The sequence below is a fragment of the Ursus maritimus genome, unplaced genomic scaffold (assembly GCF_017311325.1).
Source record: "Ursus maritimus isolate PB19 unplaced genomic scaffold, ASM1731132v1 scaffold_12, whole genome shotgun sequence".
Classification (NCBI taxonomy): domain Eukaryota; kingdom Metazoa; phylum Chordata; class Mammalia; order Carnivora; family Ursidae; genus Ursus; species Ursus maritimus.
Window position 1 is genome coordinate 51,361,914 of NW_024423564.1, and position 15,763 is coordinate 51,377,676.

The 15,763-nt window shown below is 40.9% G+C and overlaps 1 protein-coding gene across 1 annotated transcript in view; it reads right to left on the minus strand.

Annotated features, from left to right (window-relative positions):
* Window positions 1-8,004, minus strand: part of RAVER2 (ribonucleoprotein, PTB binding 2) — a 91,275-nt gene extending 83,271 nt beyond the window's left edge. Inside the window, exon 1 of the mRNA XM_008690838.2 lies at window positions 7,753-8,004. Within this exon, the coding sequence (XP_008689060.2) occupies window positions 7,753-8,004 (252 nt within the window). The remainder of the gene's footprint in view (window positions 1-7,752) is intronic.
* Between the last annotated feature and the right edge of the window lie 7,759 nt (window positions 8,005-15,763).

The following is a 15,763-nucleotide window of genomic DNA, read 5'->3' on the forward strand; positions in this document are numbered from 1 at the left end:
TAGTAAGCAGAAGAGTTAGATAAAATGTCTTCTACCACCCCTTCCAATACTGAGATCTTATGTTGTTGTTTTTTTTTTAATCAAAATTCTGTATTAGGATACTATTGGTTGGTAGTAACGTAAGACCCAACTTGAAATCCATGAAATAAAAAGAATTTAGTGGCTTGTATAACTATGAAATCCAGAGGTAAGTTTCAGATATAGTTTGATCAGGACTCCAGTCCAGCTTGTCTAATTTTTTTCCCTTCAGGTCAGTCTTCCTTTAGACGTCTGCTCTGTCCTCAGACTGCCAGCTGCGGTCAGGGCAATATGTCTCTGTACTCGTATCCAGTGGCAAGAAAGAGAATTCCCTACCTTAACAAGCAAACAAAAGTCCTAAGCTTCTTACTATATTGGGTTGAAACAATCACTATGGCCAAGAGACTCTGACATACTGACTGGCTTAGGGCCAGGTTATTGCCCATACTTTATCCAATTCTAATGTCAAAAGAGGAGAACCCTGTTTGTTGGTTTATGTCACCCAAACAGATGAGGGTAATCTCTATCCCACTGACCCAACCCATAGAAGTTGGTAAATAACGAGGGAGGAGTAGAGCCTCAAAGGAAAAATCTGGGTGCTATTAGGAAAGACAAGAGAAAGAAAGGAGACTGGGTAGGTGACAGCATTGGGTTCTCGGCAAGAAACATATGGCATACTCAAAAACTAAGTAACTGGAGAGAGTTTTTTTTAAAGATACTACCTACAAAGGCTTTTAAAAAGCCTATGGTTAGCAATAGTCCCCTATAACCCCTAAGCCTAAGGAGGCAAGGCAATGATGACAACAACCCTGAGAGCTTAATTGCTTAGAGAGCCCCACTGGAAAGAACTGTGACCTTTGAAAGAGGAAACAGCAACCCAAGGTATCCAGGCAGAAAGGGAGCGCGGTGAATAAATGCTCCAATCTATTTCTCCTCCACCCTTTGATCTCCCACTGGCGGCTCTGGCCAAATGCAACCTAGAAACCAGAGGTGGAGAGAGCCTTTTTAGCGCACTCCACAGTAAGATAAGCCTCCCAGGACACAGAGCAGGTGAGAAGGATGGAGACAGATCTGGAGGAACAAAGGAAAGACATTCAGCACAGCAACTAAGGACAATCCTCTGCAGACAACTATAAGCCAAAATATACAGACTAGTGTTCTGACTTTCCCACTTTTCACTTTTACCCCTCACAGAGCATATCGTCCCCTTAGAGTAAGGCAATTACCTCCCTAAGCCAACAAAATACAAACAGAGCCAAGGTTTCAGATAAGCGATTATAGAACATTTAAATTCATAGATCATTTTGTTTTCTTTATCTACATTTTAATATTCCTGGGGTGCCTGCGTGGCTCAGTCGGTTAAGCGTCTGCCTTCAGCTCAGGTCACGATCTCGGAGTCCCAGGATCAAGCCCTGTATCTGCTTCTCCCTCTGCCCCTCACCCTGCTCGAGCTCGTTCATGCTCCTCCCCTCTCTCTTGCTCTCAAATAAAGAAAATCTTTAAAAAAAATAACATTCCTTTACTTGCCTGTTTCAGCTGGTCTAAGGAGAGCTAAGCATGAAACTTTCTGCCCACAAATAAGAAACGGGCTCTGGTAGCCCCTAGGGACAGCCAGCCCTACGGTAGGGGGTACGTGCAAACACAAGCCGTAAGAGGCGAAACTCAGGGGGTCAGAGGGGTTCCTTTCAGCAACAGCCTTCCATCGGAGAGGATTTGTTGCTTCCCTGATGTTCAGAATCTTGTTTATTTAAAGAGTAATTGTCTTAGGGGCACCTGGGTGGCTCAGTCGTTAAGCGTCTGCCTTCGGCTCAGGGCGTGATCCTGGTGTTATGGGATCGAGCCCCGCAACAGGCTCCTCCACTGGGAGCCTGCTTCTTCCTCTCCCACTCCCCCTGCTTGTGTTCCCTCTCTCGCTGGCTGTCTCTATCTCTGTCAAATAAATAAATAAAATCTTTTTTTTTTTTTTAAAGAGTAATTGTCTTAAATACAGCTCTTTCTTGAGCGCTGCCATAAGGCACAGGTGCACCCATCAATGATTTGAAGCCGGGAGCATCTCTGTTCCTGCATAAAGCTCGTTAGACGTTATTGTATTATTTAGAGTTCAGCTTAAATTTCAGAAACACCATAGCTTAAATCATGTTAAAACGCAAACCAACAGCACTAAATACCATCTACCATATTCTTCTATGGGAAAACATGGTATGACTCCAAAAAAGAATTTATAAGCATAACCTATTCATTACTTGGGAAATGGTCTATAAACCACCTGAGACTTCTTTGGACTGTGGTAACACACGGCACTGTGATGCTGGGCACAAAGCACTGCTCTTCGTGGCAACGTTTTCGGATCAGAGAACAAGCCTTGCTGAAACGCTTTTCAAGAACTCCTGCCAAGACTAGAAACTTATCGAGCCAGTGGCGACCCGGAAAGCTAGATGTTCCTCTAGCAGCTTTCAATGTCCTTGTTACACTGGGAATAGAATAAAACATGCAGAAAAGGGGTACGACTCATCATGAAATTCTGATTAACTGCATTAGAAAATGATAGCTGTTAAGTCGTGCAAACTACGAAAAGTAACTTTTGGAAGTAAGCAAAATGGCATTCTTGATAAGAAAAAGAATAATTTCAAAATACAAAAACATCCCAGTATTATCAGGAAAACGTGAACAACAGCCCAATACAAAACGAGGCAGGAATTACTGAATATAGTATTAGAGAAACCAAACAATGTACTTTTAAAAAATCTCACAGTTAAAAAAAAATGTACATGAGAAAATTCTACTGGTTTTTGACCAGTATGAAAGAAAAACAGCAATAGGTATATTTTAAAAAGAAAATCAACTGGAGTTTTCTACATTAGGTGGTTTGTTATTCTAAAAAGTACTCAGCTGACAATACTAGGCTTAGTTTTCTACATTAGGTGGTTTGTTATTCTAAAAAGTACTCAGCTGACAATACTAGGCTTAGTTTTCTACATTAGGTGGTTTGTTATTCTAAAAAGTACTCAGCTGACAATACTAGGCTTTCGAATGGACGTCTGTGAATTAACCATCAAGCTTCCCAATTAACTATTACAATAGAGCACTTTGCAATGAAAGCTAATAATGCCCAGAGTGAGACAAGAGAAAGTTTCTTCTATTACAGATCCTGGCTGTTAGCCCTAAGCACTTTACATTTTCTCTTAATTACACAAGAAAATCTCCTTCAGATTCTAAAATAAACACAAGAACAAAACACATGTACATGTACCCAACATGTTAGGAAAAAAGTGAATTCAAGTAACATAGGGAGTTAATGCCACTGTCTTCTCCATTTTGAAACCCCAGTAACAACTCTATTGAAACATAACGAGGTGAACCAACAAATATAAAAATGTACAGGAAGGGCGATAAAAACCACATATGAGGACATCACCTTAAATCGAATTTCTAAGTTCAGAGCCGCAAAAGACTATTCACACGCGCACATTCACAATGACTCTTCTGAATAAGAACCAGTGTTCTCGACATTATGACTGTTCACTGTAATTATAATTACTACAAATGTTATTCATAAATTACTATAATTACATACCAAAACATAAACCAAGACAGGACTATAAATATCCAAATCACAGAGGCCTGAGGTATTTGGGGGTCTAAGTAGCTTGAGAAAACTAGAAGACTCAGAAGAACATGTAGGACTCAGAAGAAATGAGACTGCAAACGTAGGCAGGGGCCAAGTCACAAAAAGCCTAGAGTCTTAGATTTCTATCCTATTATGTCATGCTTTTCAAACCGAGGTCTGAGGACTCCCGGTAATAAAGGAGTGCGGAAAACCAGAGGATAAATAGATGCATCTTCCATAAGTGTCAAGTTTATTAAAAAAAAATCTGGAGGACAGGGAAACAAGTTTAAGTCACCGTTTTTACATTAAATCCAAGTTTACTAATAGAATATAAAATTAATAAGAATGTTTCAGTCAGAACATGACGCTTCAAAGCAATTTCATTCTTGGGGTAGGCTAATTGAGCCTCACTATTCCTTACAATTTGAGGAAAAGAGATATGTTGAGGGACATTTGAGGAAGAGTTTGAGAAGCAGTGCTGGGAACGTAGAGCCAAACCCTTCTTTCTTCCTTTCTTTCTTTTTTTGCAGGAGAGTGATGTGATTGGATTTGTGCCTTGGGGGAGTTTTCTCAGGGGAAGCAGTAAGCAGGAGGGGCTAAAACGTAAGACACAGGACAATGATGAGGGTAGATGATAAACGAAAAGTTGTAACAGGGCAAGAGATGAAAAGGCACATGAACCAGAGCTGAGACTATGAAAACACAAAGGGCTAGGAGGATTCGAGAAAGCGTAGAAGGCCAACCAGACAGCACCTGACAGCACAGTAACTATTAAATGAGGCAGTTTTTAAGAGCTGTTTTTACCAAAAGTTACAATTTGAGTAAAATTTATAAAAATCATGTTTAATAAAGGAAACACCCATGTTTTAAAAATGTTTAAAGAATATTATTGGGCTCCTACTAATCTGTTACCAATGGAACTTTTCTAGAGACATCACTATACCACTTGAGAACTAAAGTTAGGAATGGCCTCAATCCTTCATGTAATATTCTAGCATAAATGAATGAATGAACCTACAGAGTCTTCTAGAAAAGAACAGGAATTTGATATTTAAAATATCTGATTACTTCACAACTGAACAAAGAGTAGTAACTTTGTCTTAAATCATGTTAATTATTTCACAAGGAATAAATAGGTAGTTTAGCCAAGTAATAAATGCTAAAAGGCACAACATAAAATTCAAGTTAAACCCTCATTTCTAAGTTGACAGTAAAATGCAGCCACTAAGAAAGACATCAGAATTAGACATTAGAATTGTGAAGGGAAATAAAAGATAAAATATAAAAAATCCTTGCAAAATGTATTTATGAAACTATTAGAAGTTAGAGTAGATTAAGTATACATTAATTTTATTCAACCAATAAAAATAGCAATGCTCAGTCTAATTAATCTAAAGACTGTCTTTTAATTGCCTTTAAAAATTAGCATACTTTGGTCTCTTCTACTTACTTAACACAGACCACGTAGTTATGATTGTGAGCAGAAAACTAGCAAAGATACAAGTACAGGAGATGACAGAAAAAACACTACTCAGATGTTATCTTTGCACTGATATGTTTAGATTTTAAAACTACACATCAGAAATATTAAAAACAATGTTTTATAATATAAATCATAGGAAAAAATGCTAGAACAAGTCTAGAAACTAATCTCTAGATCCTAACAACTTTTCTTTGCTCTTAGATGCAATTCTTCAATTCTCAAAAAAATATGGCATAAGAATTTTAACTTAACATAAAAATTTAAGATACTTTACTTGGCAGTAAAAGACTCATCTAGACATGTAGATCTTATACCAATTTTATTCAATAGCTTATGCTTGCTACCTTACAGAAAACCCTAAGATTTAGGGCGAACATAAATTCATAGCAGAGAAAGGATATCTCAAAAACAGAAATCAGTATAATTCTCATAAAACCTCCATCCATCACTAATGTCAAGTAATTAAAACTGTTCCTTTTTTTAGACCCTTTGATATTTTTTCATGTCTCTTAATAAGGGAAATGAGAAAGATACCAACAGCAAAACAAGGATACAGCCAACTATCTAGAATGTTGTGTCTAAATATTTTTAGAATGCAAGGAAATATAACAAAAATAGGCGACACTCTACAAAAATAAGACACTTCTCCATCTCGCTTTTCCTAGATTATCTATACACAGAGCTGCTGTTCCTTCTTTTTTCTTTTTAATGCCACCTCTCTCTTTCTAAGCCCCCTTGCTGTCTTCTATTTTTATGGGTAGGAGAAATTTGCTTCTATGAAATCAGTCCATTGCAGGTGTTCTTATAGGTAGCATCACAAAATATTACCTGACAGATGGGAAGAGGACACTAATGGAAAGAGCCGACAGAGGAATGAGATACACTGCATTGACAGACTTCTTTACATCGCTTTTGCAAACAAAATGGCCCCTCATGCATATAGATTATAAGGTTATATGCTCTCATTTATGGTAAGATCTAATTGCATAATAATGAGGCATTGTTCTCATTATTTTATGGGTCTTATGGAAGAACTGTCCTGCAATAATTGCTAGCCCACTTGCAATTCCCTGTATCCTGTTACAGGAGGAACTACATAAATAGGCCCAAATCTGCCACTATCAGAACAGCCCACTCTCCCCCATCGCAACAAAATACATAAATTCTCAAGCTATATATGAAATATACATGAACATCTAGACAATTAAGAAACCCTGAAGTACAAAGACATGGTCTCTCTCTTTTCCTTTTTTTTTTTTTTTATGTGGTGAAACAAAAATACATATGTATACATAGGCACAGGAAAAGGGAGAAGGATAATATCTCACATTTAACAATGGCTGTCTTTATGAGAAATACGGAAATATGTCCTTGCCATTGGGGACAACATGGACGGACCTGCAGGGTATTCTGCTAAGTGAAATAAATCAGACTGAAAAAAACAAATACCATATGATTTCACTTATACATGGTATCTAAAAAACAAAAGAACAAACAAAACAGAAACAGACTCAGACACAAGAGAACTGGTGGTTGCCAGAAAGGAGAAGGATGGGGGTGGGGGGGGGATGGGTGAAACAGGTGAAGGAGATTAAGAGGCACAAACTTCCAATTATAAAAAAAGTAAATAACGGGCACGGGAAGTACACCATCGGGAAACTAGTCAATAACATTGTTATAACTTTGTATGGTGACAGATGGTAACATGGTGGTTAGCAACGCCTAACGTTTGGAATTGTCCACTATGTCGAACACCTGAAACTAATATAACATTGTGTGTCAACTACACTTCAAGTAAAAAGAGGGAAAAAAAAGAAATACAGGTGATTTCTATTCTTCCCCTTTGTGCTTCTCTGTATTTTCTCGCTTTTCTGCAATGAGCAAGTAGACTATGGCAATCGAGGCGAGGCGAAGTTTCTAATCTTGAAGCAACAGTTACCACTTAATCTGGATCAAAGACACAAAGTAGCCTATCTTTAAGCCTCGAGTCACTGAGTAACAAATCCTTCAGTAGTTGGCATGGCAGAGGCGGCAGCAAGGTTCCCCAAAGCTCAGCGTTAACCTCTCCATTTCGGGGCCTTGGTAAACTGGGGGGACAAGAGTCCTTCCATACAAACTTGGGCAAGTGCTTCTGCAACAGCAAAACTCACTTCCAGCTTTCCCATGACCCCGCCCCCCATGGCACACCCAAGCCCGGAGGACCCCGGAGGGACCCTCCACCCCTCTCAAGGCACTGAAAACTTGGCCCCCAAAAACTGTGCTCCACGGCTCACCTCCACTCTCCTTCGCTTACTTTCCCCTACTACTCCCGCAACCCCTTCTCCTCCCCCGCCACACGCGAGGGCCACAGGGGAAGAAAAGAACGGGGCAGGCTAACGACAGTCTCCCCGGATTCCCGTGACCTTGGACCAGCCGCTTCGCCTCTCAGAGCCTCAGTTTCCCAATCTGCCACCCTCGCAGGGGGACCGCAGGCTCAGAAACCTTTGCAAAAGCGGCAGACAGTTCTAACTCCGCACCGACCCCCCTCGTCCTCTCGACCGTTCCAAGGCGCCGGGCATGAGCCTGGATGCCTCGGGGCAGCTTCCCACCGGAGCCCTGCCCCGATGCCCCCGGGACGGGTCGCCTCCCAGCGCTGTCTTCGTACCTGGCAGTTGCTGTCCTGGGGCAGGTTTTTCACCAGGATTTTCCTGCGGTTGCTCAGCTCCCGGTGCATCCGCTGCAGCCGCGCGGCGACCTCCTCGGGGTGCAGCGCGCTGGGCGCGGGGCCCCGGGCGTCCTCGCTCGCGCCGGCGGAGGGGCCAGGCCCTCGCGGCCCCGACCCCGACCCCAGCCCCGGCCCCGCCGCGCCGCCCAGGCCCGCGCCCCCCTCGCCGCCGCCGCCTCCCGCCGCCGCCATCTTCCCGGGCGCCCCGCGGCTGCGGACTCCTCCGGAGGCTCGAGGGGAAGCGGAGAGAGAAAGCGGGAGGAGGCCCGGGCGGGGGCGAGGCGGGCAGAGGCCGCAGAGAGGGCCCGGCCGTGGGGGGGAGGGAGGCGGCGCCGCAGCCAGCAGCCGGCGGGCGGGAGAGGAAACCTGAGCGCCGAGGAGGAGCCGGAGAACCACCTCGCGGGAACCTCCCCCTCGGGCCCCGGCCCCCGCGCACGGGCGGCGCCCATCCCTCCCGCCCGCCCCACCGGTGGGGCCCGGGCGCCGCCACCCGGACACCTGTGCGGCCGCGGGCGGACCGGCTCCCCTCCCCGCAAGGCCTTAGACGAACGCCCGGGCCTGGGCTCCGGGGATGCGGCTCCTTGGCGGCCGCTTCCCGGGGGCACTCGAACCCCAGGCGCCTGTCCCCGCGCGGCCGCCCCACGTGACACCCAGCTGTCCCCGGGCTGTCCTCGAAACTCCCGCGCTGGGGCGGCTCGGGGGCTGCAGACGCCGATTCGGGCTCCCCAAACCCGGCGAGGTGCCCTGCGGGCTCCTTAACCTTCTGTGCTCAAGCTGTGCATATTTGGCAAAGAAGTTTGAGTTTACAATGAAAAATAAAATCTGAGATTTTCTAGGGAGTCCAAAGATATTCTGGAGGAAATTATATATATTTGGAAAAAGTGGATGGCAAAGTATTTACCTTGCTGTGTACCAGAAAGCCTGTGCTCTTCACCCGTCCCTGTCGTAAATTTACTAAAATGTGAAAAACCTGGATGGTTGCATATGCAACTTATAAAGCGACGCTGAAGCAAAGACTAACATGGAAGAGGAGTTGCGGCAGGCGGCTGGAGAATTCCCCCCTTGAAGCATTTTAATTGAAACCTAGAGGGAGGGTCACATTGTAGAACTATGCTCAGAGTGATCTTATCAGATGAGACCACCAGCAGCCTTTGGCATCAGCCCAAATGACTATCAGAGAGGACTAAGAATCTTAAGTGTGTAGCACGCAAACACATTCGTAAATAAAAACAAAAACCCTGTTTAACACCAGTATTATTCCGTTAGGGGAAAATATTTTAAATTAAGGTAACCAAAACGTCAAAACAAAAGGTTAAAAAAATACTATGTATTCAGTTCTTACACTGTACCCCCACATATTTCTAAGTGCTCTGTATATATTTCAACTACTCTTCATAATAATCCGGTTTTATCTGAGGTTCTATTTCCTCACTTTACACATGAAGGAATGGCGTCTGGTCTGCTTAATTCTAAAGCTCAGTGATCTTAATAATATAAAAAGATGAATCTATAATCCCAAAATAATGACTCCTAACATTCCTGAATTTATTCTCTACCGGCAAATGCTTAGCTCATTGAAATGATTCTGCAGTACACCCATGTTCACAGCAAACTATTCCCAATAGCCAAAGGGTGGACACAACCCAAACGTCCATCTACTCGTGAACAGATAAACCAATTGTGGTATATACATGCAATAGAATATTATTCAGCCATAAAAAGGAATAAAGTACTGCAGATGGGGCTCCAAAACATTAAGCTAAGTGAAGGAACAAAGGGTCACGTATGTATGATTCCATATATACAAAATATCCGGAATAAGTAAATCCATAGAGACAGAATGCAGATTCGTGATTACCTGAGATTGGCAGGGGTGGGGGGGTGGAATTGGAAAGTAAGGGGTACACGTTTCCTTTTGGGGTGATGAAAATGTTTTGGGACTAGACAGAGGTGGTGGTTGACCAATAAAGTGAATGTACTAAATAGCCACTGAATTGTTCACTATAAAATGTTTAATTATGTCATGTGAATTTCACCTCATAAAGAAATTTTTAAAACAATATTCTACAATTTATCACTTTGTTACTTTTCTCTGCAGTGTATTTTCTGAGCCCCCTTCTATGCCAGTATAACTGAACATCATTATTTTTCATGGCTGCATGTTGTCCTATTGTGAGGATCACCATAATTTATGTCACTAAACTCCTAGTATTAGACATCTTTATTGTTAAAAGCCCTGAGATTAATATCCTTGCATCTATATTTGTAGATTCTTAATTTTCCATAAAGAACTAGAAGCAAAATTTTTCATTATAGAATAAGTATTTTTAAAGATTTTTGATATGTATTTCCAAACTACCTTCTTCCGTTTTCCCTATCACAGACATCACCTGACAGTGCTCATTTCCCTGACTGCGTCCATGATAATGTGACATCAAAATAGTATCTCATTTTGTTTTAAATGTTATTCCATTGATTTAAAAAGTTATGAATTTTAAATTCCAATAAAGTCCTATTTTGTAGGCTGAGAGACTATAAGAAGTATATTCTTTAAAGTGGGCAAGAAGCAAGAATATCCTTAGCATTTGCTCTGACTTTGACTCACTCATTAAGTTTCAGAACATTTATCCAAATGAGTACTGTCTTCCTAACATTTATTAAATGTCTCTTATGTACTAGAATATATATATATATATACACACACTCACACACACAGGCATTAGAATACAGAAATAATAAAATACGGTTTCTTTGTGATAGGGACTCAGTCTCATTGGGAGAAAATTATACAATTATAATTAAATGTGATAAATATGCAAACAGAAACTTCAGGAGTAGCCCTGGAAAATGATATTCTGAGTCTGAGTTCAGTGATGTTGCTTTTGCTGAAAATATCTTTCAAATTGCTTTTTTGGTATTGACTTCAGAATCTATGGCAAATTTTTTGGCATAGTTTCTGTGGTAGTGAATATGCATCTCTCAGAGATGGGTTTGACTTTGGAAATAATTAAATGTTATTTGAAGCCAAGTCTGGTGAATGAATCAGGTGTTGATTATGCTTTTGGAATTATGATTATGTAATTAGGGCTTGGGGCCCCAAGAGGAGCATGATTACAATGTTATCAAGTTATTAAACCAATTTTATTAAGTGGGTACTTGGATGTGATCCCACTCCTTGAACAATATTGCTGTGTCCTGTAGGGTGGTGGCTTTCAAATGACTTCCCAGTCCAGTGGGAGATGTATACCATAGTGGGAAATACATTTTACATCACAACCCAGTAAACACACACACACACACACACACACAGCTGTAACAAAGATTTTACAAAACAACATACTCTTAGCTATGCAGCACATTGCAGTATTTTCTATTCTATTCCTTTTTTTTTAATTGCTGGGGTGACACGCTAAATTGATTTCATGTGCCGCTAATGAGTCATTACTCACATTTTGATAAACACTACTCTAGTTTGCAAATCAATGCTTTTCCTCATTACTCTGGCTCAGCTCTTTCCAAGGAATTCAGGGAAAAAATAGAACTTACTGATTTTAAATTATTTAATTGAATTGATTATTATTGCCACATGAGAGAAATGGATGGAAACTGCTAAGACTCGGACATACTGCTATAATTCCAGAAAGTTCCTTTCATTCCAGGTTTTAGCCTGACTCTTTAAATAGCAGCTTCCATGGCAAATGAGAGGAACATCCTAGTCTGAACCTGAAGAAGAGTGCAATTACCAAGCTGCAACATATTTACCAATAACCACAGGTAATTGTCATGATCTGTATAATTATCTTGTTCTTAAAACACAAGCAGTGCTCACATGTGCCTTTATTTCTAAAAATTTTGGTGGTTGTTTTTATGTGATTTTTAAAGCTCTGCAGTTGGGGAAAATGTTGGAGAAGTTTAATAAGTCCCAGTTGATAATAACATAGCCTCTTGTAGCCAAACAACCTTATGCTTACATATTATGCTAATGTGATGAAAACAGGTTAAGCATGTGAAAAGACCTGTCAACTCTAAGACTCTTTTAGGTATCATGTATTCATTCAGTGATGTATAATGATTGCGGGCAATGTACCAGATCCTGTGCAACACACACCAAATTTGATTGATTTTTATTTGGGAATGGTCTTTACCCTGGGGAAAGTAATTGCAATTCAGTAATTTCAGATTTGGCATGATATGTACTATGAATAAAGTACTCTTAGTAGCACAGAGGAGTGTTTGATTTTGACTTAGGGGAAGATACGAGGAACTGGGTCTTGAAGACAAGCAGTTTTCTGGATGAAAAGGGTAAATAGTAAAACAGGAAACAGAGACCCAAAAGCATCAAAAGGACTGCATGTCCATGAAATAATAACTTTGGTGTTCATGAAGGCTGTGCTGCTTTTGAGAGAGTAGCAGAAAAAGAATGAGAAAAATGACAGGTGCCATTCTGTTTTAAGACGTTGGTTCCGCTGTAAGTCGATGCTTTCGTATGGCACAGAAGGCAAACTCATAGAGAAAAGCAATATTAGAGGCTCTTAGGGAAATGACATGATCAGATATAACTTTGAAGGAATAATTCTTACAAGGGAGAGAATGAACTTAGTGGGTCTTAATGTCAAGGAGACCAGTTAGAAATCTTTTGAAACACAGTAAAAACATTTGAGGGCTTATACTGGAGTAGAATAGTACCAGTAACAAACGTATTAAGTGTCACATAACCTACGTGTATTAAGTGTATAGAGCTTTAGATGGGTTACCTATGCTTTTATTCTATGTTTTTTCTGTATATTATTTCATTTTAAACCCTAGAATCAACCTGTAATGTAGCTAGTACCTACCTCTACCGTTGAGGAATCAAAGGCAGAGAAGGTAACCTGTCCAAAGTCACCGAGCAGCCGGGGCCCCAGGGTTCCAATGCAAATCCATGGGCTTTTGGAGCTCAGGTATGTGAACTTGTGCAGCTGTAGCGGAAGGAGGGGCTAGATTTGGGAGACTTGGTCGTGAGAAACCCAGAAGCAGAACATACTGATGGAGAAAGCAGGATCTGTAGTTAAAATACCCGGATTCAATTCTGTGTAACTGGAGCAAGCTGTTTAAAACATAAGAGAATAATTCAAATATCCGAGCCTCAGACTTTTCATCTCTAAGACGGAGATAATAACAGCACCCACAAGCTAGTATTAAAGGCTATTATGAAGATTAGATGAGGTAATGTATAGATAGAAAGGGCTTAGAAGAGTGCTTAGCTCAAGGGCTAGATAAAAAGACAGCCACGGTAGGGGCGGTAGTAGTAGTAAATTCTCATTAATTATTTTTAGAAGTCTTGGCAACTTACTGGATGTCAGCAAAGAGAAAGAAGTGAAGAACGGCATCGCGGTTTCTAATATGAGAGACTGGATGGGGGTGAGGCCACAAACGAAGGGGGGAACAGTGTAAGAAGATACCAAGTGCAAGGCAGACATCTGAGCTTCAAGTACTGCGGGACAGCTAGATACATATGCCCATTAGAGGGTCTGAAACTGTAAGAAAACCAGGTAGTTAAAAGGAGACTGCATGAGATCATCCAGGCTGCGTGTGTATTGAAGGAGAAGTCCAAGGAGTAGGACTTTAGGAAACAACATTTACAAGCCCGAGAGGAAAGAAAGTGGATGGTAACTTGGCAGTCCTGTTAAGATGCTATTTCTGTGCCCACCTGTAAAAACAGCGCCAGGTAAAAATGAAAGGATGTCCAGCAAACAGAGGTCCAGCAAACAGAGTTGTATCACATTAGGTATTTCTCCCTGTTTCTTATCTCCAGTTACCTTAGCGGCGATCTCTAGCTCCTGATTCTCGGCTCCAGCTCTGTTACAGCTTCTGGCACAGCCCCTTCTGGGCTTCTGTGTCTTCACAGTATTGGTCTTGGTTGTTTTTTTGGCTTGCTTCTTGAATCACGAGCTGAACCGACTCACCACTGCTTTTTTTCTATTGACCTTGCATTCCATGATATGCCAGCTATAAAGGAAACCCAAAACCGAAAGAAAGAAAGAAAGAAAGAAAGAAAGAAAGAAAGAAAGAAAGAAAGAAAGAAAAGGCTGGAAGTGAACTAGAAATTGTGGCTTCAGAGAAGTCAAGAAAGCAAAACGGTTCAAGGAGAATAGTCAACTTGTTAATGCAGCAGAGAGGGCAAGCAGAATGAGGACTGACATGGGGGTAACTGGATTTGGCAGCTAGGAAGCTCCTGGTGTCTTTGAATAGGAGCAACAGCAAGAAACTGGTAAAGAGGGGCGCCTGGGTGGCTCAGTCGGTGAAGCGTCTGGCTGCGGCTCAGGTCATGATCCCAGGGTCCTGGGATGGAGCCCTGTGCGGCCAGGTTCCCTGCTCAGCAGTGAGTCTGCCTGCTTTTCCCTCTGCTGCTGCTTGTGCTCCCTCTTTCTCATTCATATAATAAATAAAATTAATTAATTAAATAAATAAAATCTTTAAAAAAGAAAAGAAAGTGGTAAAGGGACAAGAGACAAATCTATGAAAAAGAACTGGTGAGATTACCTTTGTACCCTCTAATTTTCTCCATGAAGCAGAAAGAAGATCATCTTCTGATAGTGAGGAGATTGGGCAGGAAATTAGAAATTGTAGTCCACACAGGTGATTTGCATGTATAGAATTCTCACGACCACCCTTCCAGGGGGTACTATTATCCCCATGTTATACGTTAGGCAGCTGACGTAATGAAGTGAAGTCATGCAGCTAGTGTGAGGCAAATTTAGAACTCAAGCCCAGGTCTGTCACCAAATTCCCTGTGCTTCTTATTGCATTTAGTCACCAAGGGGAATGTGGAAGTATTGATGTAGTAATAATAGGTATAGTATTATAATTAATACTTCTGTATTAGTATATATCAGTGGTAGGAAGGATGAGTAAGATGAATCAGATGATGGTGGTGCTCATGGTAACAGAGAGATAAATGCTTTTGTTGCTTAAAATTTAATGACGAGCAATAGCCTCACGTCTAACTTTATGCCATAAAGCACAGTGACCCAAGTACCTGCAACTAAAGGGTGTTCCTTATACAACTGACTTTTCTGCGTTTCATTTCAGTCACCACAAAGAATCATTCATAGACTTTGCTTTTGTTATAATCTAAACATGTCTGTAAAATATTTATAAGCTCTAAATTTATATTTACTTTTATTTCCAGTTATGAAAGATATTTTGAAAATTATAAATATGTAAACTGTAAACATTTCCCTTGACCTTTGAACTGTATCAAATAATATAAAAAGAATTTTACATTTTGCCACTGAAGTTTGAATTCTTTCCACATCCTGAATTCAGAAGTCTATCACTTTCTAATACACTTAGCAAAAATGTAATTTTTAAAAATTGTAGCTATAAAGTTATAGAAAAAGCCATAAAACAGGTACATAAATATTTGAAAGATAATAAAGTATAACCCAGCTGCCTAGCAGGGAAATCAATCTTCTTAAATTGTAAAGTTTTGGGGTAGAATAAAGGGAGTTACCATTTCAGCAAGTGACATTTAAAAAATCATTTTCCTGAAAATCTTTTTAAAGTGCATATATAAGGGAGTACATATTTACTTCACAGGACAGGTGATACTCAACCTATCTTTTTGTGATGGTTCCAATAATAGAATATATTGACGACTATAGGATGATTTTCTCCTCATTAAATGGCTCCATAAAGCTATGCCTCCTTAATTCTTGTGTCTGATTGTTACAGATTTTTTTTTTTTTTGCCTCCTTTCCTTGTCAATGCACATTTCTTACTGCAGGCCCATTTATTCACAGACTCATTCATACCTGTTGTAACATTCAACTAGTCCATCCAACCCACACACACGTAAATAAAGGTAAAATTTGCACATGGCCATGCGTATCCACAATACTCCTTGGCTGGTTCCCATTCCATTTTCCAGCTGGCCTCCGGGTTGTGGCCTTTTTCCTTCCTGCTCTTG